Source organism: Sceloporus undulatus, chromosome 4 (genome assembly GCF_019175285.1).
Source record: "Sceloporus undulatus isolate JIND9_A2432 ecotype Alabama chromosome 4, SceUnd_v1.1, whole genome shotgun sequence".
Lineage (NCBI taxonomy): Eukaryota > Metazoa > Chordata > Lepidosauria > Squamata > Phrynosomatidae > Sceloporus > Sceloporus undulatus.
This window is the reverse complement of record NC_056525.1, coordinates 90,839,427-90,864,630: the sequence shown is the minus strand read 5'-3', so window position 1 is coordinate 90,864,630 and position 25,204 is coordinate 90,839,427. Positions and strand designations below refer to the sequence as shown.

The following is a 25,204-nucleotide window of genomic DNA, read 5'->3' as shown; positions in this document are numbered from 1 at the left end:
GTGCCAATTTGAATTGTTGAACCCTCTGGTGTGGTAATACAGTGTGCACTCACCACGCTTTGCTTGAATCCGCATCACATGACTTGTCTGGAATTGAACTGACTCCTCTTCCCCCTTGATTCGGAAGGGCAACGGAAAGGCAACCAGGTGTGATAAAACATCACGTTTTAATGTGAATTTGCATTGCTAGATTTGGTGTGAAAAAACATCAGGAGTGACTGCTGATCTGAGCTGCAAACTCCCATGTGTGATAAGGCCCAAAGACAGGATTGTGTTAAGCAGGATTTTTTCATCACAGTTACTTGACACTCAAGAAACATGTTTTTAAAACATTTTTTGAATATTTTCTACCGATTATTGTTCTCATCCCCAGGGCAGATCAAATGTGCATGTAGTGAGACTAGTACGTGCAGGCCTACTCTCTCACTTCCACATATGCTGAATTACATAGAAGCATAGTAAAATAACATCTAAAATCCACAAAACAGTGACTTTTTTATGCCTAAAAAAGATATCCCTGTTTTCTGAATTTTGGATGTTATTGTATTTTGTTGAATGGCCAACATGGCTACTCTTGAATATGCTTTCTACACAGAAGCATATACATGAATAGCCCTTATTAGTGGTTGCTATGTGATGTGTCTGATATCCAAAAGTTTGGGAATGTTCCCTATTAAACTACATCTCCTGCTAGCATGGCTAGTAGCCAGCATCCCACAAGAACAGGTACTCTCTGAATGATGGCCTTTTTAAGTATATTATTTTAACACAGTTGAAGATTTTAGATTTTGCAGAACTTCAAAGAAGGCCACCCTATCATTTCAGTTTCTGAATAGCAAAAGAGAAGAAAGGGAAGGCGGGAGACCAAATGCAGTATAAATGTTTCATAAGAGATGCATCATTTCTTAACTGTAGAACAATCTCCACATCTGGGTAATAAAAATCAAGTGTATATTATACCTTAAAGGCATCAGATCCCATCTGATCTTGGAAGCTAAACAGGGTGAGTCCTGGTTAGTACAGTATTTGAATGATAAAACACCAATGAATATCAAGTGCTGTAGGCTATATTTCAGAGAAAGAATCTGGTAGAACCACCTCTGAGTATTTCTTGCCTAAGAAAACCCTATGAAAAATGCATGGGGGTCATCATAAGTCCACACGCAACCTGAAGGTATACTTACCCACCCCCACTAGATGGTGCTATCAACCCATGCTTGAACATACATATGGCAAGCCAGTGCTTTTCTACTTCCTGCTATCAAATGCAGATAAGCAATTGCCCTTCTTGCAGAAATCATGCTGCTTAAGCAATAACTGATACACATTACTGAATAAACAGCAAAAATTAACATTGGCCAAAGGCCTGGGAACTTTGTAGTATAGCAAATAAAACCACAATCCTATACCTGTCTACTCAGAGGTAAGCCCTTTTGTGTTCAGTGGGTTTTACACCCAGCTAAATGGGTATAGTATTGCAGCCTGAGATATGAATCAGGGAGTCCCCAGTGCCATCAGTTAAGTCCCACTCTGTTGTTATGCACCCCTGCATATCCTGCAATGTATTTTGGAGTCCTCATAATTTGATATTTCATATTTGGAGATAGCATGTTTTTGAGAGATTGATGACTTTTGAGGAACACTAAAGGCCAGGTTCACAGGGAAAAAAGGAATTGTTTCCCTCAGGCATGTGTACATCCAAATAAACAAAACCACTGAATTTAAAATAGTCTGCATTTCCCCTTAAAACCTGACACACAAGGATCTCTTCGCACCTAAAGCAGTGAGACTATCTCTCTCTGCCTACCGCCTGTTGTGTTCTCAGCCAAACTTCTCCATCCACTCATCACTGGGATATCCTGATCCAAGCATTGCTTTTATTAATACTGTCAACTAGTCCAGAATCCCAATGTCAGTTCCTGTGACAAGTCATTCAACCTGTTACCTGGCCAGATAGACAGCAATTCAGCAATGGCCTAGGGTTAATCTGAAGGTACAGGAGGCAAGGGAAGCTGAGGCCTGAAGGCTCCTAGAGACCAGCACCCATCATCCACCAGCCCCACCCTTCTGCTCTCCTTTAAAAACCTTGTAGGCAGAAGAGATTGTAAGAAGGCAAGAGAGAGGAAAGTCCAACTGTTTTTTTTTTAAAATTCTTAGTGTTTCATGTTTAATGGTGATTGTATTTTAGTTAAGGGATGAGGGATGGAATTTTAGTTATATATATTATGTTTTGTTTAGATATTTTTATTTATTTGCTTGCGTAAATCATTTATGTATTTTATGTGTTTTTATGTAATTTTGTAAACCGCTTTGAACAGCTAATTTCCTCCAACATCTGAAGTATCAACATATATTGCTTTATCATAGTGGCATTTTCTTTAAAATCAAAAGCAGCATTAGAAGCAGAGTGAAGAGGTATCATATGCTTGGAGAAGCAGAGCATATGTGAGGAGGTTTGCATCAGAGTTGCAGCTGGATGAGAGAGGGTTTGATACCCTTCTTCCCTCTGATACACAATCTTCTGTGATCCTCCTCTGCTCCTGATGACCACCTTGTTCATTTTTTTTCCATTTTGAAAAGATAATATAATTGGAGTCATGTCAAATTTCTTCATGTTATATGGAAGAATATGGCCCGTTCCACACGGGCATATAGTACGTGCAGAGTGCCTACTAGGGTTAGGAAGGGGCGTGACTTCTTCATGCCCCTAACCCTAGTACGCGCTATGCGTGTACAAAATGGCAGCGCCCTATACAGACGGGGTGCACCATGTTGATGTCGCGGCCGCATAGCATCCGGACGTCACGTCAGGCCGTGTAGCGTCCGGACGTCGTGCCGCATAGCATCCGGACGTCACACTGCATAGTGTTTGAACGTCGTGCCGTGTAGTGTTCGGACATCGCACCACGGAAATGACGTGGCGAGTGCGCCATTGGTGCCTTGCTGCATCATTTCCGTGACACAAGAAGAAGCACCATTTTGGTGCTTCTTCTTGGCAGTGTGAAGCCTTGCGGTTTGGCCGCTGGGGCTTCTCGCCGCCGCCAATGATGGCGCAGGCAGACCGCTGCTTTCCGGCAGTCTGTAACACGCCAAAGTGTCCCTTCTAAATCTAGTGTAGCTGTTGTGTCTCCCTGCATTAAACCTGTTCTGAAGGTTTGATTACATTCCCACCTCATTATGCTGGCTTGATGTTTCTCAGTCCCCCTACTAATCCTGCCTTGCTCTTTGTCTTTTTTGTTTGCTGTTCAGTTGTTTTATGTTTTGTCCTTTTTATTTTTCCTTCAGTTGTTTTGTATTCTTTGCATCTTGTTTCAGGAATGCCTGCTGTGTGTTGAGGAAGCCTACCATGATGCATAGTTCTCCTCTAGAAGTTTATATGAATATGGCTCTTCCCTCACCTTTCCAATGTAACAACTTGTTCAAATGCCAGCAGGACTGGCCAAACTACTCAAGATATGTGGATGGCCCTTTTAGACAATAAGGATTTAGGCAGACTTATAAAAGCATGCAATTTGGGATGCACGAACTAGGATCCTTTGCAATGTCAGAGCAGAAATGGGATCAGCTGGATGGGATCGGAAAATTCCATATACTCCCACTTTGCAAAGCATTCTGCAATGCATCTGTCAAAGCAAATGTTTTTGCTATTGGCACAGGAGGAGAAAGCTCTTCGGCTGGCTTACCTCCTACGTAGTTAGCCTTTCATTCTCACATCTTGATAAATGTAGCAATAGTGTTTGCTTCCTGTGTTCCACACCTTTCCTGAAATGATCTTATCTTTTTTTTCACCTCTCCTTCCGTGTTAGTCATCTCTTACATTCAGATAGAATAACCTCTCCTCTTTTCACCCCTTTGATCTCTGACATCTTTCCTTCTTCCTTCCCTCTGCTTTTTTTTTAAGGATTCAGGATACTAATATCTTTTACATAACTTTACATGGATGTTGATAAATTGGCATAAAACAAGGGATGCATTACACCAAAAGTACACATGCTTCCTTTGAAATATGTAGAAGCAAGGTTCTATCGCTTTCCTAGTAATTGTAATGTATGGTTGGATTCCTTTTGGTAAAATGCACTGGCTTAACTCCTGTTACACCTGCATATACATTTTAATGCTTGGTGGGCTATACCTCTGCCCTTCATAACTGATGCAGTTATTTATCATTTTATGTTTTTGTATTTGTTTGTCTTGGAGAGAAAGTCATTCTGACAGCATGTAATTTCATGGATTACAAAACTGCGTGTTTAACCACTTCCCTAGGAAGAAGTTTTATTGGGCTCAGTCAGCAGTGGTGACTGCTTCATGGCTTCCTTGTTAGTATGACAACGAATCAACTTCATGTTGTGTTAGTCTGAAACTTTAAAACTCCACGAAATTCCCCGTATATTAGATGCTGAAATTTAGTACCTTGGATAGCTCCTTTAGTTTTCAGACCCAGGGTAGATTCACCCCGCCCTACCTTCACTAAGGCTTGCTTGTAAGTAGATATTATAGATTTGCATTGCAAGTCTTATAAGAAGCAACCGCTTGGTAATAAAGACAGAACTTCAATTTGCATCTAAATGCAAAACTTATCATGAGTCTCCTTATTCCTCAGTCTTCTCCTTATTCCTCAATCTTCTGCTTTTCTCAGTTTCTCTTGGTATTTGATATTATTTTAAGAAGAAGGTGTTTAAAGTATCAAACAACAATTCAGACAAGTCAGTTCTGGATCCTAATAGTTAGGAGTATATATTAAGAATGTATGTTTTAATATTGTGGCAAGACATTTTGGCTTCCATTTTCTCTGCTGATGATATTGTGTGACTTCACGTTGTTTCTGACTTGATGGCAACCCTAAGGCAACACTATCATGGGGTTTTGTTGGCATGTTTCTTCAGAAGGGGGTTGTTATTGCCATCCTCTGAGGCTGAGAGAGCACGTCTTGTCCAGTGGGTTTACATGGTTGAACCAGCATTTGAACCCTGGTCTCCAAAGTCATAGTCCAATGCTCAAACCACTACACTGGCTTTCCCCATTCTCTTTATCAGCCACTGAAAAAATGAAGTTAGCAGGACTAGGTAATAGTCCTAGAATACAGAATATAGAAGCATTACAAAATGGATGATGTTAGATGCCATCCTCTAAATTGAGGCCATGAGATAGTAAAGTACCAAGTCTATAAATCTAATAATCCCTTTTCACTAACATTTGTGTGCCCAGTGGTATTTCTCTTCCACTTGCTAGCAAATCAGACAGGCCTTGAGCTTCTGAATTAAAATGCCTGTGGTCCAACCAACAGAGTTATAGTGCTATTATTCCACTTTCATTGCCATGGTTCCACTCTATGAAATCCTGAGCTTTGTAGTTTGGTGAGGCAATATAACACTCTGGCTGAGAATTCTAAATGCCCTCCCTACACTACCAATCCATAGGATTTCATGGGACAGAACCATGGCACTGTAAGTGGAATAAGAATGCTAAAATACTATAATATGAATGAAGCCCTGTCCTGGGGTTGTGCTAATGCCAGTGGTTGTTCTGATTTTCTGCTCAGAATAGCATACTCATCATGGTTCCTAAAGTTTTTAAGTAATTGCTTTGCCTACATCCTGTAGGTCGCTTCCTGGACATGTGCATACAATGTCATAAGTCATGCTTTCATTTATTCACTTCATATAAAAATCTCTTAAGAATGCATCTGAACACAATATATAATACTATAACAACATACAATTGTGTGAAACTTTAAAACAATAATATAACCACCTGGAACAATGCAGTGTTCAACAGACATACAAACCCATTGATCATGCACAACTGTGCTATTTTCATCAACTAATTAGTCACAAGGTGGACTGAAAGCTTGAAACATAGCTTTACAAATTGAAATTGGCACTGTGTACATGCCTTACAAGCTTTGTTGGAAGAAGTTTCACAGCACAATTATAACATCAGTTCACATTTTGTAATAGAAATTCACATTGGCTTGTTCGTAAACTGGAAAATGACACATAACAGTTGTGGTGTTTACTGGGGAGCTCTTTCAGTACTTTCACATCATCTCAACAGACCATTGTAAATCTCTATCAAACAGTGATGTTTCCCCAAATCCTAGTGAAAATGAATCCCCCTGAGCCAATGCCCCTAAATGCCCTCTCTGGGTTTCATATGTCCCTTTTAAGCTATGTTCAGGCTCTTTTATTTTATGCAATACAAAAGGTTACAAAGAAAGTCAACTCTCATCCAGAGTCTTCTACATAAGTAACATCACCACTGGCAGGCAATGTTAATTTATATAAATTAATACTTACAAAACATTACATTATATACATTAAGTAATAAATAAACTGTTATAAACAGTACTGGACACATTAGAGCTCAAGGCAAGTGCAGGAGGAAAAAGGAGACATAACCAAGGTGATATGAACTATGCAGGAAAGAGAACACAAGAGGACTTAAGCATACAGCTTCCACTGAGTTAAGAGAAGAAGGAACAATGAGGGGAGAATGCTCACCACGCTACCTCAGTATGCTGGGTTTTGGTTATTTTTTTTACATGTGCTGTATTGTGCTATGGGAACACAAAGCTACACTTTTATCCTGTGCACAAGAGAAGTCAAAAACAGTTTGAGTGGAAAATACTGTTTCAGTAGCAAGCAAACAGAAGAGTTACACAGGTCTTGCAGACTGTTAAAGTGACCAAATGTGCAATTATGAAAAGAGGAGGGCACCCTGCTTTATTTAGTGAGTCAAAGTGATTAAACTGCAATAAAGTAACAAGTATTGCCCTTAAAAAGGAAGACATCATTCTTTAAAACAGGAATAATAATAATGTTAATAAAAATTATACAACCATATCAAACACGTTTTGCTGCGTATTTAGTAGGTCTCTCAAAAAGATGTGGAAGTGTTTATAAAAAAGGCACACGGGTCTGCAGACAGGTGGACAAGTTTTAAACGCCAAGTTATGAATCAGTAGTTCTAGCTGTCAGACCTGTCTAGATTTCAGAACATCATAAGAATAGAAAATATTTCACTTGTGTGTCATTCTCTATCAGGCTTGTTCAATAATACCTCACACTGGCTCTAGACCACCACAAAGATTTTGTTTTTTTGGCTGACAAAGCTTGAAACTGCAGTATAAATCACCTGTTAATTTCCTGAGCAGTCACTACACACTCTTCAACCCTGACTCCAATCTCAAGTAACTGGAAAGGCCTTTTAGCCAATGGTAGATGCTGGCCCAAGACCTAGATTTCAGGCTAGTCAGCAAGACAACCTGCATGTGCATGAAATATTTAAATTCACCAACATAGATACAGTACATTAAGTATCAATTGGTGATGTATCTTCTGCCAGAATTTCTATATTAGCTTCCCTTTGAGAATCCCTTCTTCCAGGGTCAATCACACAGAGTGTCTTTGTACTGCTGAAATAGCTGATACTATCACTCTCTTTCTCAGGACCATCAGAATCCTCTTCTTCAAGAGTAAGCTCAAACTGGAACTTCTCCATCAGGCCTTGACAGTCTCTGCCGCGCTCTTCAAGGGGAGGGGAAGGGCTCTGAGGGATCATGCTCTGGTACCAATTTCTGTTGTCTTCTAAGGTATCCAGGATATCTTGGGCATCCGGCTGCACTAGGTCTGCCCAGGTCTCCCAAAGTGGGTGTACAATATAATCAATGAACCCAACCTGTAAAGAAAACATAAGTAAAAGGCATTATAGTTCTAAAGTTGCTAAGACTGACAATATTTATTAGACATATTTATGAACTGCACCACCATCCAATGGCTATTCAAGATGATATGCAAATTAAAAGATAAATAACAGATAAAGGAAACTGATTTAAAAAATCTATTAAATCAGCGAATTAAATACAAGGGTGTAACTCTTCATTAAGCCAAGACAGAGAGTGAGCATTAAAATGTGTTGAAAGCTGAATGGAAAAAAAACCCCACTATCTCCACTGCCTATCCAGTTATGTAAGCCCCAGCAAGTTTTCCATAACAAGGGCTCCTCAACAGAAATGTCCCTGTCAAAATCTCAACCAATCAAGTCTTGCTTGGTGGTGAGAAATCTGAAAAAATATTATGGACAGATTCATATAGATAGATAAAAGAGGCAAACTGTAGGCTGGGAAAGGAGGAAGCAAAATGGAATACAGATGAGTATCGGGAGGTTGCCACCAGGGGCAGAGGATGAGTGCAGCAAGTCAGGTAAGGTTGGGTCAGCCAAGGAAGCGGTAGCAGGGGGTGGTAATGGCACATTTATGGCTGGTGAAAACAGGAGCTCCTTTTCCTTTCCCACCCCTCTAGGATCCATGAAAGGAGGTGCTGGATGGTGGCAGTTGTGGTGTTTGCTCTTTCTTGAACCATTTACTCTTGGGTTTCCTTTCTGGGGCAGGAAATTCCTGGTTGCCATAGGGAAGCAAAGACGAGCTAGGTGAGGCATGCCTGTTGATCGTGCTTCCTTTCATGGGACAGAAAGAAGGAAGGAGCAAGGTCCTTTCTTATTTTTATTCTCCCATTTTATTATGAGCAGCTTATTTCACACTTGCTCTCCTTATACCTCAAGGCAGGTCAGCTCCTACACCCCACAGAGGGTGGTGCCAGCACAGGCAGGCAGAACTCTTGCTAAGTCTCCCATGGGTTGAGCCAGGCCTTGCAAAATAGTGCTGCCACGACTGAGTGGGAAACATATTGGTGTTGGTGCTCCAGAAGAACTGAAATTGCTCAGTATTATTATTATGATCACCAGTCTCCATTGGAAGCAATAACTCGACTCTCTGCCCCAGGAAAAAAAGAAACCCTGACTGGAAGCTCCAAATGGCTTCGGGATGAGCAGCTTACATGAGTCGGCTGTGCATGGGGGTGGGCAGGTGAGGTAGCAAACTGCTCTCTAGTATTGCCCCCTAAAAGGTGCCAGTGGCAGGAATGAGCTGGCTGGGAAAAAGGTAGATCTCCTCACTCACAGTCCAATCCTGATGGCCCCCAGAAGCCAAACACACAACATCCCCCCTGCTCCCCCCCCATGCTTTAAGAGGCTGGGGAGAAGGTTGGAGTTTGTGTGGGCAGAAAGTTGGGAAGTACTCCCTCATAGTGATAGTCTTCACAAACTAAGCTGACCCAGTGAGGGGGTTCAAACTGGTGGTGGCATGTGTGTTTGTGAGCATCTCTCTCTAACTCTCTCTCTCTCCCCCTCACACACACACACACACACAAACTATAAAATAGGGGTTACCAGTTTTTTTCAACAGATTCTCCCACTTTTTACTTTTTTCCCACTGTCTGCATTTCTCTTCTGCCCATAATTATTGATAATACAATTTCATAATTATTACTGAAAATAATTTTGATGTAGGCAGGAGAGGGGTATTAAAATGATCCATACCAGGTGACAAATACACTACATATGCCACTGGTGCCAAGCTGCTTTAGTGCTTTATAAGTAAGGACCAGCATTTTGACTTTGACTCAGGAACAAACGGAAATTTACTGATAACGCACTATATGTTTAAACAGAGAAAACTGGGGTACTTTTTTTTGGGGGGGTATATGTGTTTTTGCATTCTTATTTTAAATTACTAGGTTTTGTATGCATCACAGAAACATAAAAGAGGCACAATCTTCTTGAACACAGCAGTATTACAATATTAATTTGTGGAAATAACATGTCATTATGGGGAAATGATGATGGATATAAATATTACATCTGTGAATACACTCTGAACAGGATTGCTACTTTGTTACTTGAAAAAGCAAGTAGAGGACAGAGAATCTGAATGGCCATAACAGTTATGAAAAAGTTTTCTGTGTGGCTAGATTTTGGCGTTTCACTCCAAAAGCTCTTGGAAGGCCATTCTATAGGCAGGAAAACAACTCTCAGAGGAACCCATCTTAGGATGTTTGGCTTGGAAATTACATTTGCGTCGTTCAGACACAACAGGATGTTAAACAAGCCATCACAATTCCATTGTAATTGTTGAGGTAACTTAAGCCAGAAGGTGATGAAAACTTCCTGCAGTGTATACTGCATTGAGGTCGCAAGTTAAATAGCTTTTGCCTGGTTATTTGAAAGTGGGGTTCTTTGACATTTTACATTCATAAAGAAAGCCACCAGACGTGTTTGCAGTTTTTAAACAAAACTGGAAATTAATTTTCCCAGCAGACAGATCCAACCAAAAGAACAGACAGCCTTTTAAACAAAGAGATATTGTATCACCATTGAGCCTAAATGAAAGAAGTTTTTAGCATAAGCTTTTTTAGACACAGTTTACTTCAAGAAGCAAGACTTTTATGCAGTTTTAAAAAAGGACCTTATTTTAATATTTTAAATCTATCATTTATTTTAGTCATTTTATTGAAGTGTTATTATGATTTAGTGCAATTTCATCCTGTTGTTTCTCTAAGTCCCTTTCATCTTGTCCTGTACAGTACGCCAATCAGAGGGAGTGCACTGTATGTCTTCACCCACTGCAGCAAAAGGGCTCACAAGTATTCAAAATTAGTACTGTGATCATAAGGATTTTCCATTCTCAAATGAAAATGATAGAACTCTCTTAATCTCATCTTTCTATTGGGGAGAACCACCCCAAAGCTGTGTTAGGCTAGGGGAGGAGGCTTCATCTTTTTTCTCCACTGTCAGCGAGACTAACAGGGATGGGACTTTCGGTGGGTGGGACTTCCAGTATGTGTTCCCTCTTCTCATGCCACCCCCTGTGCATGCCACTCCATCCCCCGTGCGTGCACACCAATCTGCTCCCTGGAGACAGAGCATATGGTAGGTGGAGCGCACACAGGGGACAAAGCAGTGCGCACATGGAGCATGGAGTAGCATGTATGGGGGGCTGAGTGTGCACACATGCAGGGAAGGAGCAGAAGGAATGGTGGGGAGCCTGACTGGGTGTCACCTCCTCCCCTGGGGTGTCACCAGGTGCGGCCCCACCCCTCCACACCCCCAGTGATGCTACCGTCCAGGACCTTCTGTTAGCAACTTGCAGCAAGAAGATTACTGTCATTTGCTTTATCCTTATACAGTTTTTAAGCTCTGTTATCCAGGTTCAGAAGTAATCTATCTTGCTCCAATCAGTGCCTCTGGATTGTACTGCAAGTTGAAAAAGACGTCAGAGAAACCTAGAACTTTGGAATAAACTTGCATTGAGCACCAGACACACATATACACACACTAACCTTTGGAGATTTTTCAGCAAATGAAAATTGCAGATAAATGTATATCAGATATCACACACAAACACAAAACATGCCCTAGTGGTAAGAACTCAGACAGGTTCAACACTGTGAAATCGAAGGCTTTCATGGCTAGTACCCATAGTTTTTTGTGGGGTTTTCGGGCTATGTGGCCATATGGTGAAATGTCAGGAATAAACTCTTCTAGAACATGGTCACACAGCCCAAAAAACCTACAGAAAACTAAGGATCAACACTGCCAGTGAGAGGAAATGAAGGTTTATTACCTGTGACTTCTCTACAGAAGCTGTGTGTTTGTCACACATTGGGCTGATTTCCATTCCTCTCTCTCGTTCTTTGTCCCCCTGCTGGAAAAACTCCTCCATGATTCGGTCAGTCCACTGCCGATAGAGTTCAAGGGATTTTGTGGGATTACTTAGATCAGCACAATGGACCATATTTCGGAGAACCTGTAATTGCAAAACCTGTATTAATTTGAAGGTTCACATAATCAGGCAGAACAACATTTTGTTCTGTACTCGCTGGTACATTCAGTACAATTTTGCATTACAAGGAGACCATCTTGATCACACCAAAATACCCTTTATTTTGGAATATTTTATGAAAGATAACTGCATTAAAATACATTTTTACTGAGTCAGGATGCAGATTATCTGGTGGGAGGTCACTTTATGTCAACTTAATTAACTGTGCATATGCAAGAAAAGGAATGCACTTGGTCTGTGCCAATTCCACAAGCACTGTGCAGAATACTCATGTGTAAACTAGGCTTGGAAAGCAGGACAGCACCAGCTGGCTATGTCTTACTTCACAAGGAACTCATATTATTTGTTTTAGTTCAGCACTGCTTAGGACATTACTCTGCCCTGCTGATGTCTTTAAAATACAAGATGCAAAGGAAGAAAAAGTGGATACAGGCATGCCTTCAGTTTGCCTCAAGTTCATCAGACTGGATAGCTAAAGGTCCTTGTTTCTGTTCTGGGGTTTGACAAATCTTATAGACAGCCAGAGTGGAGCAGTGAATAGACAGTGATACTAGGGTTCCATCTGCACTGCAGAAATAATCCAGTCTGACACCACTTTAACTCCCATAGCTCAATGCTATGAAATCCTGGGATTTGTAGTTTTGTGAGGCACCAGCACTCTTTGGCAGAGAAGGCTAAATGTCTCACAAAACTACAATTCCCAGAATGCCATAGCATTGAGCCATGGCAGTTAAAGTGGTGTCAACCTGGATTATTTCTGCAGTGCTGATGCAGCCCTGAACTCAGGAACCCAGGTTTAAATTCCAACTCGGCTATATCATTTACTCATTGACCTTTGGTTAGCCACTGCTCCCCTCCCTTTAGGGAATAGATCCTTTCTTTTAGAATTTTGGCCAATTATGGAAAGGTTTAATTCTTGGAATTGCAAAGAACAAATTTACAGGTTACACAACATTCAGCTGTACAACTAAATCAAATGAAGGCTAAACATCATTTCATAATCCTCAGGACTATGAGATCTCGTCTTTTCTAGCTGGGTTGTAGGGAGACTGTCAGAAGGAAAAAGAATACAGAAGACACCATTCTCTACATTCCTCTCTATTGGATAGGCTGATATGATTAAAATATTTATAATCTGCAGAATACACATCCTAGTTGTGGCAGTGTTTATATGCAAAATGTGGTCATTGGTTTAGTTTTGTTCCCTCATGTAACTGTCTGTGGCAGTTCATACTGAAGTGGCTGAAATGACTTCCCGTCAAATTCTACTGCTCTCTCTTTAAAGCTCCATACTTGCTACAGTTTTCTTCCTAATGTCTATCACTGTCCCAACCAGCTCTGGATGGCTGTTTCCCACCTTGGAAAATGACTCCCACATCATTTTCTGAGAAAGTTTTTCTCCAGGGAAGTAGGCTTCAAGCATTGAAAGGGGCTCCAAAATTATGAGAGAGTAAAGACACACTTTCACCACTATGAGCCTAGTGATTAACCTTTTTTTTTCTGGTTTCTTGCCTCGCCTCCTTAAATAAATCACAGTAATATATATGTCTTCTTAAATAAATAAAATATTATCTCCCATACATACCTGTATTCTGTCTGTGTAATTATCCAGAAGGAGGACACCGGAACTTGTCACTTTTTTAGTTTCCACCATGGTTTTTAAGTCTGCCAGAAGAGACATGTGTTTTGACATATCTGTTGCTAAGACCTGCATGGAAGAAGAAAGAATTATCGCAAGGAAAGGGGAAATTGGCCTTCCATTTCATACAGGACAAGAGGGGCTAGCAAGAAAGCTAGAAGGTACCAAATTCTTACCATGTCTATCACCATTTTTCTGAGGGTTTGCCGTTGTTTCTTGGTCAGGTTCTGGAAGATGTCACAATTCTCTTCTTGTAGTAGCTTGAAACCCACAGCGAGATGGTGATTTTCTAAGACAGACTCATCATTGTACATTAGGGCAAGTTCGGAATCTGGAAGAAAGAGAACAAAAGAGGAACCATGAAATGAAGCCCATGAGTTCAGAATGTTAGAAATTACAGAGCATGAGTGAGGCAACATTTCCATCTCATTGCCCTGCTTGAAAAGAATCCAAAAGATAGCTGGAATAAAAATTCCAGAATTCAGTATTCAAGAATTTGACAGCAATTTTAGTAATCATTTAAGGTAATGTAGGGATGTAGGAGAAATATGTCTGGTTCAGATTTGGGTATGAATTTACTAAATTGAAAACTTTCCCACCTTAATATAACCTGGAGGGCAACTATGACCCTCCAGGTGTTTTTGGACGGCAACCCCCATTCCCTCCCTATTGCTGGCTCTGTTGGCTATGACTCCTGGGAAGTGCAGTCTAGATCTGGAGCACCCAAGTTGCCCACTGGCTTATAGTATGTTTGGGAAGGTTTAAATTTCATAGATTTCATATTAGTGATCCAGAGTGCACTTGACACAGGGGAAGGGGAGAGGGGAATCTTGTAAAAAGTATTCGAAGAAAAATATGTACAAATATGTGTATATTGGGGCAAATGTTAATTTTCAGATGGGCAGATCTTGCAGGACAAAATGAAAATGAAGGACCACAGGATGAAAACTACTGGTCAACATACTAAGTGCTTCCACAAGCTATTTACAAATTATTGTATCAATAGTTCACACTGCAGCTAACAAAAATGTGTTTTTGGCATTATTAGTTTAGTTCTTCCTTGATTTGTTGTATATATAGGCACAAAAAGAGGTTTTGAAGATCAGATCAAATAGCAATACGGTGCAATATTCTATTTCTACCATACTTTTTTCAACATGGATGTTTACAGTAAGCACATAAGAAACACCTGATGATAGATAGACCAACTTTGCTTTTGTCTTCCCTGCTATTGTCTCTGACTTTAAAGGCTTCATTTGTCTATTACACAACCTACCCCTAATTACAGCTTGGAAAAATTACCTTTTTAAGTATAACTCCCAGAATTTCCCAACATCAGTGCTAGGGGATTCTGGGAACTTTAGAAGAAAGCAACTTTTTCAGTCTCTGTTTGAATGCATTCCCTTTCAGATTACTTTGGGTATTTCCCACCTAGGAATTTATCACAACACAGTTTGGCTGATCATGTTCCGATTTGTCTGTGCCCCACTCCATCCTGCTCATCTTTCTTAATTAGAAAAAATATTACAGTATAGCCCCTTGTAGCTTGTGAATGTTGGCTGCATTGATAAATTGGGCCTGACATTTTTAAGCTTCACTCTCTAGAAGCACTTAACAATGTTAAATCAATTTGCTCATAAGATTTCTTTTAAATTACATGGTTGGGATATCACATTCATACAAGCCAGTGAGTGCAGGCTGTAGAATCTAGAATTCTCCCCCTATATATCTATATGAACGTAATATTTTATTAGTACACTGGATTCATGAGAAAAACAGGCCAGAACTGGTGGTACTTGTACCTATTTTAGTGCATTTAATAAGTACAGGACTCACTTGTGTTGATAAGAAATTGGTTGGAGACACCAGGATGATCCACGTCATGAATTGCTGCTGCAAAAATTGCTGCAAGAATTTCCAAATCAGTAAAGACAGCCTAACCAGAAAAGGGGAAAGGAATAGATATACCACAGTTACAAACTTATGAACAACCTGGTCATTCATCGGCACAAACTATGTCACTGGCATTTATTAAAATATGACATTAAACAAAATTAGTCACAATATTATTCAAATGACAGAGACTTCAGTATACTTTTCAGCACCACTTGCCAATTTTACTCCATTGTGGCATGTCCTCTTGGGATGCAATAACCCCAATAAACCCCTGACAGAAGGGAGAATGTTTTTGTGAAAGCAGCTCTCCTTCACACTAATGGTAGTCTGGCATAAAACTTTTACAACACCACTCGTTAGTCCTCTGTGTGTGTGTAGGCACACACACACACACACGTGCACCTTCAAGTCACCTGTTGTGATGACACAATGAATTTAATAGGATTTTCTTAGGCAAGGAATACTCAGAGGTGAGTTTGTTCATTCTTTCCCTTGAAATATAGCTCACAGCATCTGGTATTCATTGGTGGTGTCCCATCCAAGTACTAATCAGGGATAACCCATGGATTTAATCATGCAATTACCTAGCATGCAAGAATACAAGGAAACACTTTTGGCATAATAGAAATATTGCCAAAACAACTGAATGAAGCATGTACATTTACATCAGAATATTAAGTGAGATATCATAAAATGGGAAACCAGAATCATCCAAGAAATATTAATTATTAAAGTAAGAATAATTTTTCTCAAGGTGTGGGTGAACTACTCACATCCAAGGCTGGAGTAGACAAAAGAACATGAGTTGACTGAGCTACATCAGCTGCATGGAGACTGTTGTGGTAGGCAACGTCGGAATGGTAGTGGTCTTCTAAAGTCATCATATAAGCTATAAATGTGTCTGATGAGATCTTGAATGTCTTCAGTAGATCTCTCTCCTATTCAAAGCAATTTAAAAGTTTAATTATGGACAGAAGGGTGGGATGGAAACTATAGTCAAGACTGTAACAATCTATAATAATGCACGATAATAAAGCAATCAAAACATCAATGTAATTACACACCTGAAAAATAGCATACATAATGCAGGTGAGAGGTCTACTGTGGGAATATCTTGCAACATTGAATATATTCAAGCCCCATTTATTCAGATCCTCCAGTTCCTAAAGAGGAAAACAACCAATAAAAACAAATTAATAAATGCACAATGTCACTATAAACTGAGTGAATTTTTTTCTAAATATATATGAAGTAATTAATGAGGGGAGAGTATCCTGAAAGGAGATAAGGATATTTGAAGCATGGAAGGTATACTGGACTATGATTCTGGAAACCAGGGTTCAAAACCATGGAATCCCACTGGGTGATCTTGGACAAGGCAAACACTTTCAGCCACAGAGGAATGTAAAGGCAAAATCCATTTGAACAATCTTGCCAAGAAAACTCAGTGATAGGTTCACCTTAGTATTATCATCTGTTGGAAAAGACTTGAAAGCACAAAACAACAACAACAACATCAAGGTCGAAAGCAAATGAAGATTCATCCAAAGATTCATGCAAAGTCCAGAAAAGATTTTAAGGTTGTTAAATATCTAAAGTTAAATATTTAAAGTTGGTTTAATTCATTTTTAAAAACAATGACAATATTTATTATATTCACATTAATATTTGTACCAGAGCAACCACTTTACCTATAAGAAATCTGGCAGTTATAGTTCAGAGGAAGCTTGCTCAAGTTTTTCAACAGAGAATTTTATCGTCTTACTCAGGATTTCCTGGGGAGACCCCAAACAAATAGTGATACAAGCCTTATAAACATATAAATGTTCTTCTTGGAAAAATTTGACCCTTTGTTTATATCAAGGTAGGACATTATTTGAGTGAGTGATGGGATTTACAATATGAAGGCTGAGGATCACTTAATTCATGCCTCAGTTCATTCAGACATATAATCTTCCTCAGTCATAGGTTAGTTCATCTTTGATAATGGCCAGGCATAAGAGACCTACACCAGTAAATACTTATACTGTATCAATAATTTTCCAGTACTCCAGGATTAGGAAAATTCTTATTAAGAAGTACATCTTAATATGGAGCCAGCAATGATATTATCTTCTAGAACTACAACTTTATATTTAAACAAGAGAGCTGGGCAAAAATGTTCTCATCACCCTGGAAGAAAAATTCTCCATTTGCAACTTTCACAAGACTACTACCATAATACAGAGCATCACTAACCTTTGCTAGATGGTCTTCCTTCTCTGTTTTCACACCAAATCTTGAAATACTAGTATTATTCAAGCTTGAACTATGCATTAGCTTTTTCACACCACTGATCTGTGTCATAAGCTGCTGCTTTTTCTTTTTCTCTCTGTCCTTCTGTGTGGGAGAGGGAATCTCCACATCATTCTGCTTGTCTGTGTGGATAAAAGGCAGAAACGAAAGCATAACATTTAATAAACATGAGCAATTGGATCCAAATTTGTCATTCTGTAAATTATGGGTGCTAAACCTATTGTGTTCCAGGTGTTAGGCTCCAGCTTTACTCTTCATCATTGTCTATGCTGTTTAGGAAGTTATGGCACCTCTGCTGTGAATGGAAGGACTCCATCCTGTGGAAAGCACTGGTATACAGCAGAGGGCTGGTGGAAAGGAGGAGGAAACTAATCTTTACATGTAGCCCTCCAACCACCACAGTTTGGGAAAAACAATCTTGATCAATCTTCTGGAACCCTACATTTTCAATTGCATTAGAAATGCCCCAGTTTCTCTCTTCTTCCCCCACTTGCCACCTCAGCTTACTTCAGATGCTGCAATCTAAGTTCAAAGTAAAAAAGTAGTTTCACTCTATTTAGAAGCAGGGAAAGGAGGAGGCAGTATCTGGCCCTTCTCTATAGGCTCTGGAAAATGTAAATTGCTTCAACCTCTCTCAGCTTTTGTGTTCCTCCTCATTATAGGTTTTGCCACCATGACCACGCTCTGATGTTGATTGGACATGCATGTCCCGGTTTTAATCTCTGAAATCTTAGAAGGTATGCTACTGAGTGCCTTCTAATGCTATTCTGGAGGGTCTCCCAGTCCTCCAAAGCAGCTTTCCAGGAGACACAGTGGGCTGCAACAGGAAGAAGGCATTGCAAAGTTTGCTTCCCTGATCTTTCCTCCCATGTTGCATGGAATTCTCTTAAATGTTGATCTGGATCTAACCTAGTATATATGCAGCTTTGGGGAGAAATTCAGTAAGTATTTTCTGTCTAAATATTTAACCTGAATATGGCAGCTATTTAACTGTAACAGAAATTTCAGGAAACTTAGATTTCTAGGATTGGCAGATCAATAGGATCGGCAAGAGGACCTAGTAATTGAAAATCCATAAGTTTATTTCCAATTGTCGACAAAGGAAAACATTGAACTCAGTGGAATTCAAGTTCCAAAAGCTGAGAACCCCGAACAAGACAAAATGGCTCTTTTTATATTATTCAAGACAAAGGAGCTTCTTCAGTACACCTGATTGGCTAATTACAATTTAAACATACAGAATTCTTACAATCAGAACAGAAATACATGCATACATTAAAACTGCATCATCACTATTTACCCCTCCTGTAGGAATTCAGTGAAATTCATCTTAACCTTGCTTCTGAATGTCTTTATCTCAGTAGTTTATGTTATGTCTTTCTTACTGGTGCCAGCTTCCATTCAGGTCAAGATGCACTAGTTATTCCTTTGCTCTAGTTTTCCCTAAACTCCAAGCCTTTATTTCAAAAACCATTTCTCTGGCTGACAAAGGTGACTCCATCTTTCTATAGTTTTTTATATTTCAAAAAGGAATTTCCACCACATTCCCCCCCTTTTGATGTTTCATCAATATTCATATTGCATGATACTATCAACTATTAACTATGTTTATATGACACTCTAAACTCAGAACAAAACAAAACAAACCTGTCTAGCAGTTACCAAAATATTAATATTCTTACCATCACCAGGCAATAACATCTTCTAGTCGGTCCAATTTCAGAAAGACAGTGTATAGCATTAATTAAACACACATATTTTCATTGCTTTTGTTGGATCTGATTCTCTGGAGTTTACTCTGGACACCAAGCTAATCTTTTAATAGTGATGTATTGTATATTTGTTTCATGATTCAATAGGAAAACTCCACTATAAAGAATATTGTATCTGCTGTCAGAATCACCTCTCATTGAGAAACTATAATTTTTAGCCTGATGTTACAGACTCTTGCCAAGCAACTGTTACTATGCTTCTCTGGACTACTCTCATAACAGAATAGGAATGCCCAGGGTGTCGCCATGTTTCAAAGGTGTTACAACATAACCTTAAGATTTAGAAGAACCTGCTTATTCAAAATAGCTTAAATCATTTATGCCATCTACCCAGCTACTGTTTAGATATTGCATATTAATTATTTTAAATCAAGACAATGAATGTTGACAGATTTATTTGTAATGATTAAGAATCAATGGTGGACCTATGCAATGGATTAATTCAATGGACACCATTAATGGAGGTAATTTTGATCTCTGGGAGGGGTCCAGAATGGGCTTCAAATGTGGTGGAAATGTCCTGTATTGTTCTGTTGTTGAATGGCAAGGCCTCAGGGTGGGAGGATATGCAAAGAGGATTAGTGTCTGTTTAATTAGTCATCATTGTCTGCTTGAAAACACTGACCCTTGGTGGTTTTTCATTTACATTTTTCTGGGTCTTGATTTTAGTGTTTTCCAAGACTGGTAGCCAAACTTTGCTAACTTTAAGGCTTTCTTCTTTCCTGTTGAAGTTGTCTTGGTGTTTGTGGATTTCAATGGCTTCCCTGTGCATCCTGACCTGATAGCTGTTGACATGGTCCAGAATTTCAGGGTTTTCAAATAGCATTTTATGACCAATACACAGATTAACATGGAAATCACTCCTCCCTACCCAGGGTCACACAGTATGTATGTGTGTGTGTGTGTGTGTGTGTGTGTTGGACTTCACATCTGATACATCAAATTGGTGCATTTTGGGTAACTATGGTTAGCCCAAAGTTTGAGAGATGAAGAGACTATACCTATGTTGTTGAATGTGGACGAACTTAGACAAAAGTATTAATAGTCGCATTGGTTTAGGAAGGTATTGAAATTACAAAAAAACAACATTCTTTACTTATAATTACAAAATCAGCACTGTAGCAGAGTGTGTTTAAAATGGATGGAGAAATTTTGTTTTGGGGAAGCGGTTACTGGTTTTAGGAAGAGTATTATGGTTTCTTCGTCACTGTTATATTTTATTTAAATAACACAAGAAAACCAATTCAAATGCTAACATAAAAAAGGAACAGCAGCATTCAAACAAAATACGGGCTAAGCAGGTCTAGCAGTGGAAACCAGATGGAAATGGGCTGTGGTGGCTGTCACTTTCACCCTCATAAACAGCTAAAATGAATAACTCTAAGCTCCTCCTAACTGCTTTCTGAGCTATGGAGAGCATAGATGGTTGCTAAGCAATAGCTTGCAAGATTTTCCATCATCTCCAGCAAGTCTATGGTCCTATACTCCTAAGTCTTACTTATCACATTTTCTTCTGTTCAAAGGTGTTATATGTATCTATAAAGGTAAATGTAAAGGTATTCCCCATTGACAAGGTTGTCAAGTTGTGTCTAACCATAGGGAGCGGTGCTCATCTCTGTTACTAAGTCAAAGAGCCACCATTGTCAGAGACAACTCTGTGATCATGTGGCCAGCATGATTGCACAGAAAGCTGTTTACTTTCCCACCAGAGTGGTACCTATTTCTCTACTTGTATTTGTATATTTTCAAACTGCTAGCTTGGCAGAAGCTGGGACTAGTGATGGGAGCTCACCCCATCATGCAGCACCTGGGCCTCAAAGTGCCAACTTGCTAATCTTGCAGTCAACAGAATCAGCATCTTAACCACTTGAGCCACCACATCCCTCATGTGTATCTATATCTATATATTAAAACTATCAAAATAATTTTTAAAAATACTCTCCCACATAGTCTGTTTTATTTATTGCCTCAGTCTTGAACCATTTCATTTCGTCACATGTGTAGGCATGATAAGGGTTAATTCCTGAGTTGTGTTGATTTTATGGCAATCTATAAAGTATTGCTACATTTATGATTTCATGGCAACCTATGTGATTTGGTTCCAGGGCTTTCTCATTTTTCTTTAGTGACACAATTCTTTCAGGACATTGGCGATTGTTTGCTCAAGTTCAACAAACTTTTTGAAGTGGATTGTTGGATGAGAGAGTGGGCTGGGATCAGAAAGGGTAGACTGGAATTCCTATGGAAGAACCCTGCAGTCACTAGCCATGATTGCTAAATTCCTACTGACACTTACCCAGGAAGGTGTTTGAAATATATTCAGAAACTTGATTCCCTGATCGGCTCATTTCTGAAAGATGTGTCAGTTCCCGATTCAACATTCTCTTGAACTGTTGGTAATGAGAAAAATAAAAAATAAAAATTAGTATTTTCTTCTGAGTGATGTATGCATAATCTGCTGAACAGGGCAGAATAATTAACCTGTGTTAAAGCTATGCTTTCATGGATAAACTATACACATATAAGAAACATTTTCTAGACTGCTATGTGGAATTTAGGGTACGGTGCTGTCAGTTTAAGGCAAGAAAAAATTCATTTTAGATATATTTCAGTTCACTCTTTTGATAATATATCAGTTTTTGCTTTCATACCTTATAAATCTTTTACAAACTGCTATCAAATAATATCTAACAGGCATTTCCTCACATATGCTATAAAGGCAATTTCAATTAATATCAATTTCTGTCAGACAAAAAATGTAAAATGTGCACAATCTGTTTAAACTATTTTACACAAAACACAAACCTACTTTCTACTATAAACATAAAACGATGCATATAATGCTCACGTCATTCTGATAGTATGCCAATGTTATCCTGCACTTCGAATTATTCTGAATTAGGAATTTATATGTTCATGACTATGCAATGATATAAATATAGTTCTGATGTATACTTAATTCTATATACATGGAACACAACTGAATTTGGCTATCTGCCTTTAAAAAAAACAACCCACCTTGATGTATCCCCATGATACAGATAATAAATAGTTTACTTCAGGCATTTTGGAAGGCTCTGCACACCAATAACAAACCAAATAAAAAAAAAATCCCCTTTGAAGAATTCGCTGTTCAGGGAAAGGAACCCTTGAGAAAAAGGATACTCCAATTCCTTAGTTAAGTAAAAAATGACTATTTGTAATAGTCTGAAGTTCCAGTAATCATGGCTGCTTGTCACTCCATGACAAGAGTGAGGTTTTTGTATTCCAGTTTTGCAAGATGACGATAAAGACTTTTTCATTGGCAAAAAACAAAGATGATGTGAATGATCGAGGAGGATTGCACAAAGGAGCGAGTGCTAATCCAAATGTTTCCAGCAAGCTGTCTTGAAGCCCTTGTGCATTATGAATAGAACAGGTAACTTAGCTGCCTAAAGGGGGTATCCCAGTCCAGATTAGTATTCCTTTGCTGAACGCAGCAAAGAAGAAATGATGACTGCTTTTGTAGGCACTGCTGGCTTCAGCAATACAGCTATCTTTTCAAAAGGAAGATTAAAATTAAGGAAGATCCAGGCATATTTAAAGATGTTCTCTTCCTCCCCAAAATCATTGTACTGTATTACCATTCTGGAAAATCCCTTCTCACTCACTCATTTGGATCTTTAAGACTAACTTTAGCAAATAACAGTAACATTTTTTCCTTCACTATTAAAACTGAATTTCTTTATATACTAAAACTCCAGATCAAATGAATATCATCTAATGCTGTTCTTGCATGTGATAAAACAAAAGTTTATTTTCAAATGTTCAATTAAGCCATATCAAATAGTTTTCCCTGCTGCAATACACAGAGAATATGGCAAGCTCTGTTGTATTGGTAGAGCAAAATTCAGCGTTACATCCATCTGCTGATCCCTAAATGAAATAGTTACTCATAATTTCTTATTTTATACAAAATGCTGACTTCTAAAGAACTAGCTCATTCAAAGCCATGTCTCCTCCCACACTGACATAAGAATCCAAGCAAAGATCCCTCTATACAGTTACATGAATCAGGAATAAACAATCACTACAATGAATCTTATTCACATAGCTGTCTTTCTGCCTCCCCCAATTTCAGAAAACTCCTAAAAACAAATGTAGATTTGTATTCCCCCCCCCCCGAAAACTAGATTATTATATATTTTTTTTTAAAAAAAGAAGCTAATATTGTTTTAGAAATTTGCATTTCCCCGTTCCCCCCACCCAAGAGTTCATGTACAGCTGGTCCTGAGACTATCATGGCACCATGGCAACAGTAGCACCACGTGACAATCTGCTTCCTTTACTGTAAAGCTTCCTTTCTGATTATTGTCATCCAGCCATAATGGCTCTGTCATAGGTATTCCAAAAGCATTTTCACACACTGAAGCATATTTCAAAGATTGAAAGAGGGAAAGATAAAATAGACCTGATAATACCGCATTGCCTTCCCTTATGACAAAAGATGGCTATTTAGTGGCTCAGACTTGCATGACACAAACTTCTAAGGAAGCTCATGATGTGCTTGAGTACCCCCCTTCAAAAGATGTCACGATCTATATTGTGATAGAATAAGTATGAACTATAAAGTTATACTTTAAACTGTGTTCAGATTTTTTCCCATTCATTTCTTTACAGTACCATGAATTCACACTTGTATCTTGAACCAATTAGCTGCTATATTAATAATTTTTATACTGATGTTTAACTGAATCCACAAACTAGGTCTGCATCTGCATTACAGTAATAATGCAGTTTGATACTGCTTTAACTCCCATGGCTCCATGCTATGGAATGCTGGGATTTGTAGTTTTGTGAGATATTTAGCCTTCTCTGTCAGAGAGCTCTGGTGCCAAAACAAACTACAAGTCCCAGGATTCCATAATGTTCAGGCGTGGTAGTTTAAGTGGTATCAAACTGCATTATTTCTGCAATATGGATGCAGTCGTATTCTCTCTATCAAGGCAGGTCTATTCTGGTTATTATTTATTTTTAAAAAATCATTCTGGACATGAGAGATAGTCTCAGTCTCAATACCAACACTAATGTCGTGTTGTTTTATAACAGTGGCCTATTCACACTACATAAACAGGATGGAAGTTTTGAAAAAATAGCATGGAGTGACATGGAGTGGGGGGTGGTGGTTGCAGCCTATGTAAATGGTGAGCTACTGCTCCTGGAAAAATGGTAGTCCAGAGAGTCTGGAGGAATTAATAGCCACTTAAAAAAAAAAAAAAAGCCAGCCTGAAGCCCCCATGAACATCCAGGTCTGCACTTTTCTGATCAATTGATAAATACTGATGTTTAAGATACAGTCCCCCCTTCATATGTCAGGGATGATGGGAGTTGTAGCTCTTCACCTCTGGCTTGAACTCACCACCTGGTTGTGCACCGCACTGACCAGTTTTGGCCAGTGGTTATAGCTTAGCAGAGTTACAGAGAATAGGCTGAAGACCCTGACAAACTCTCCAAGCCTTCTCACTCTTGCTTCCACAGAAGTCTTCACCCTTCTTCAGGATCCAGCTGGTTCTTGTAGCTTCACCCAAGACACCAGACAACTCAGTAGTCTTAAATAAAAGATCTACTTTATTCTACTATATATAGCTCCAAAACTATCCAACACAACAATACTCTACTCCTCACTATCCACTACTACAATCCACTCTACAACCCACAAAATACATTGGGATGCATAGTCATTATTATAGTCAATGCATGGTACCACCCACTGTTTGTCTGTTTCCACCCAGTAGGCGTATACATCATTCTCATTGGTTCTCTTGGTTCATCCTACAATTAATGATTTCATCATCTCAGCCTTGACCACTTAACAATTGTCAGGTGTGTCCAATTATCCACTTTACATTTCTTGTCCTTGGCATTCAGGACTTGTTAATTGTATTA

General features: G+C 39.1%; 1 protein-coding gene across 3 annotated transcripts in view; it reads right to left on the bottom strand.

The window, feature by feature from the left end:
* Positions 1 to 5,631: 5,631 nt before the first annotated feature.
* PDE4B (phosphodiesterase 4B) overlaps positions 5,632 to 25,204 on the bottom strand; it is a 334,921-nt gene continuing 315,348 nt past the window's right edge. For all 3 annotated transcript variants that reach the window (XM_042461937.1, XM_042461939.1, XM_042461940.1), the window contains 9 exons: positions 21,576 to 21,669; positions 17,451 to 17,629; positions 16,277 to 16,375; positions 15,986 to 16,150; positions 15,153 to 15,252; positions 13,493 to 13,647; positions 13,263 to 13,385; positions 11,459 to 11,641; positions 5,632 to 7,677 (listed from right to left, as the gene is read on the bottom strand). In XM_042461937.1, coding sequence (XP_042317871.1) covers positions 7,312 to 7,677; positions 11,459 to 11,641; positions 13,263 to 13,385; positions 13,493 to 13,647; positions 15,153 to 15,252; positions 15,986 to 16,150; positions 16,277 to 16,375; positions 17,451 to 17,629; positions 21,576 to 21,669 — 1,464 coding nt within the window. In that variant the 3' untranslated portion in view covers positions 5,632 to 7,311. The remainder of the gene's footprint in view (positions 7,678 to 11,458; positions 11,642 to 13,262; positions 13,386 to 13,492; positions 13,648 to 15,152; positions 15,253 to 15,985; positions 16,151 to 16,276; positions 16,376 to 17,450; positions 17,630 to 21,575; positions 21,670 to 25,204) is intronic.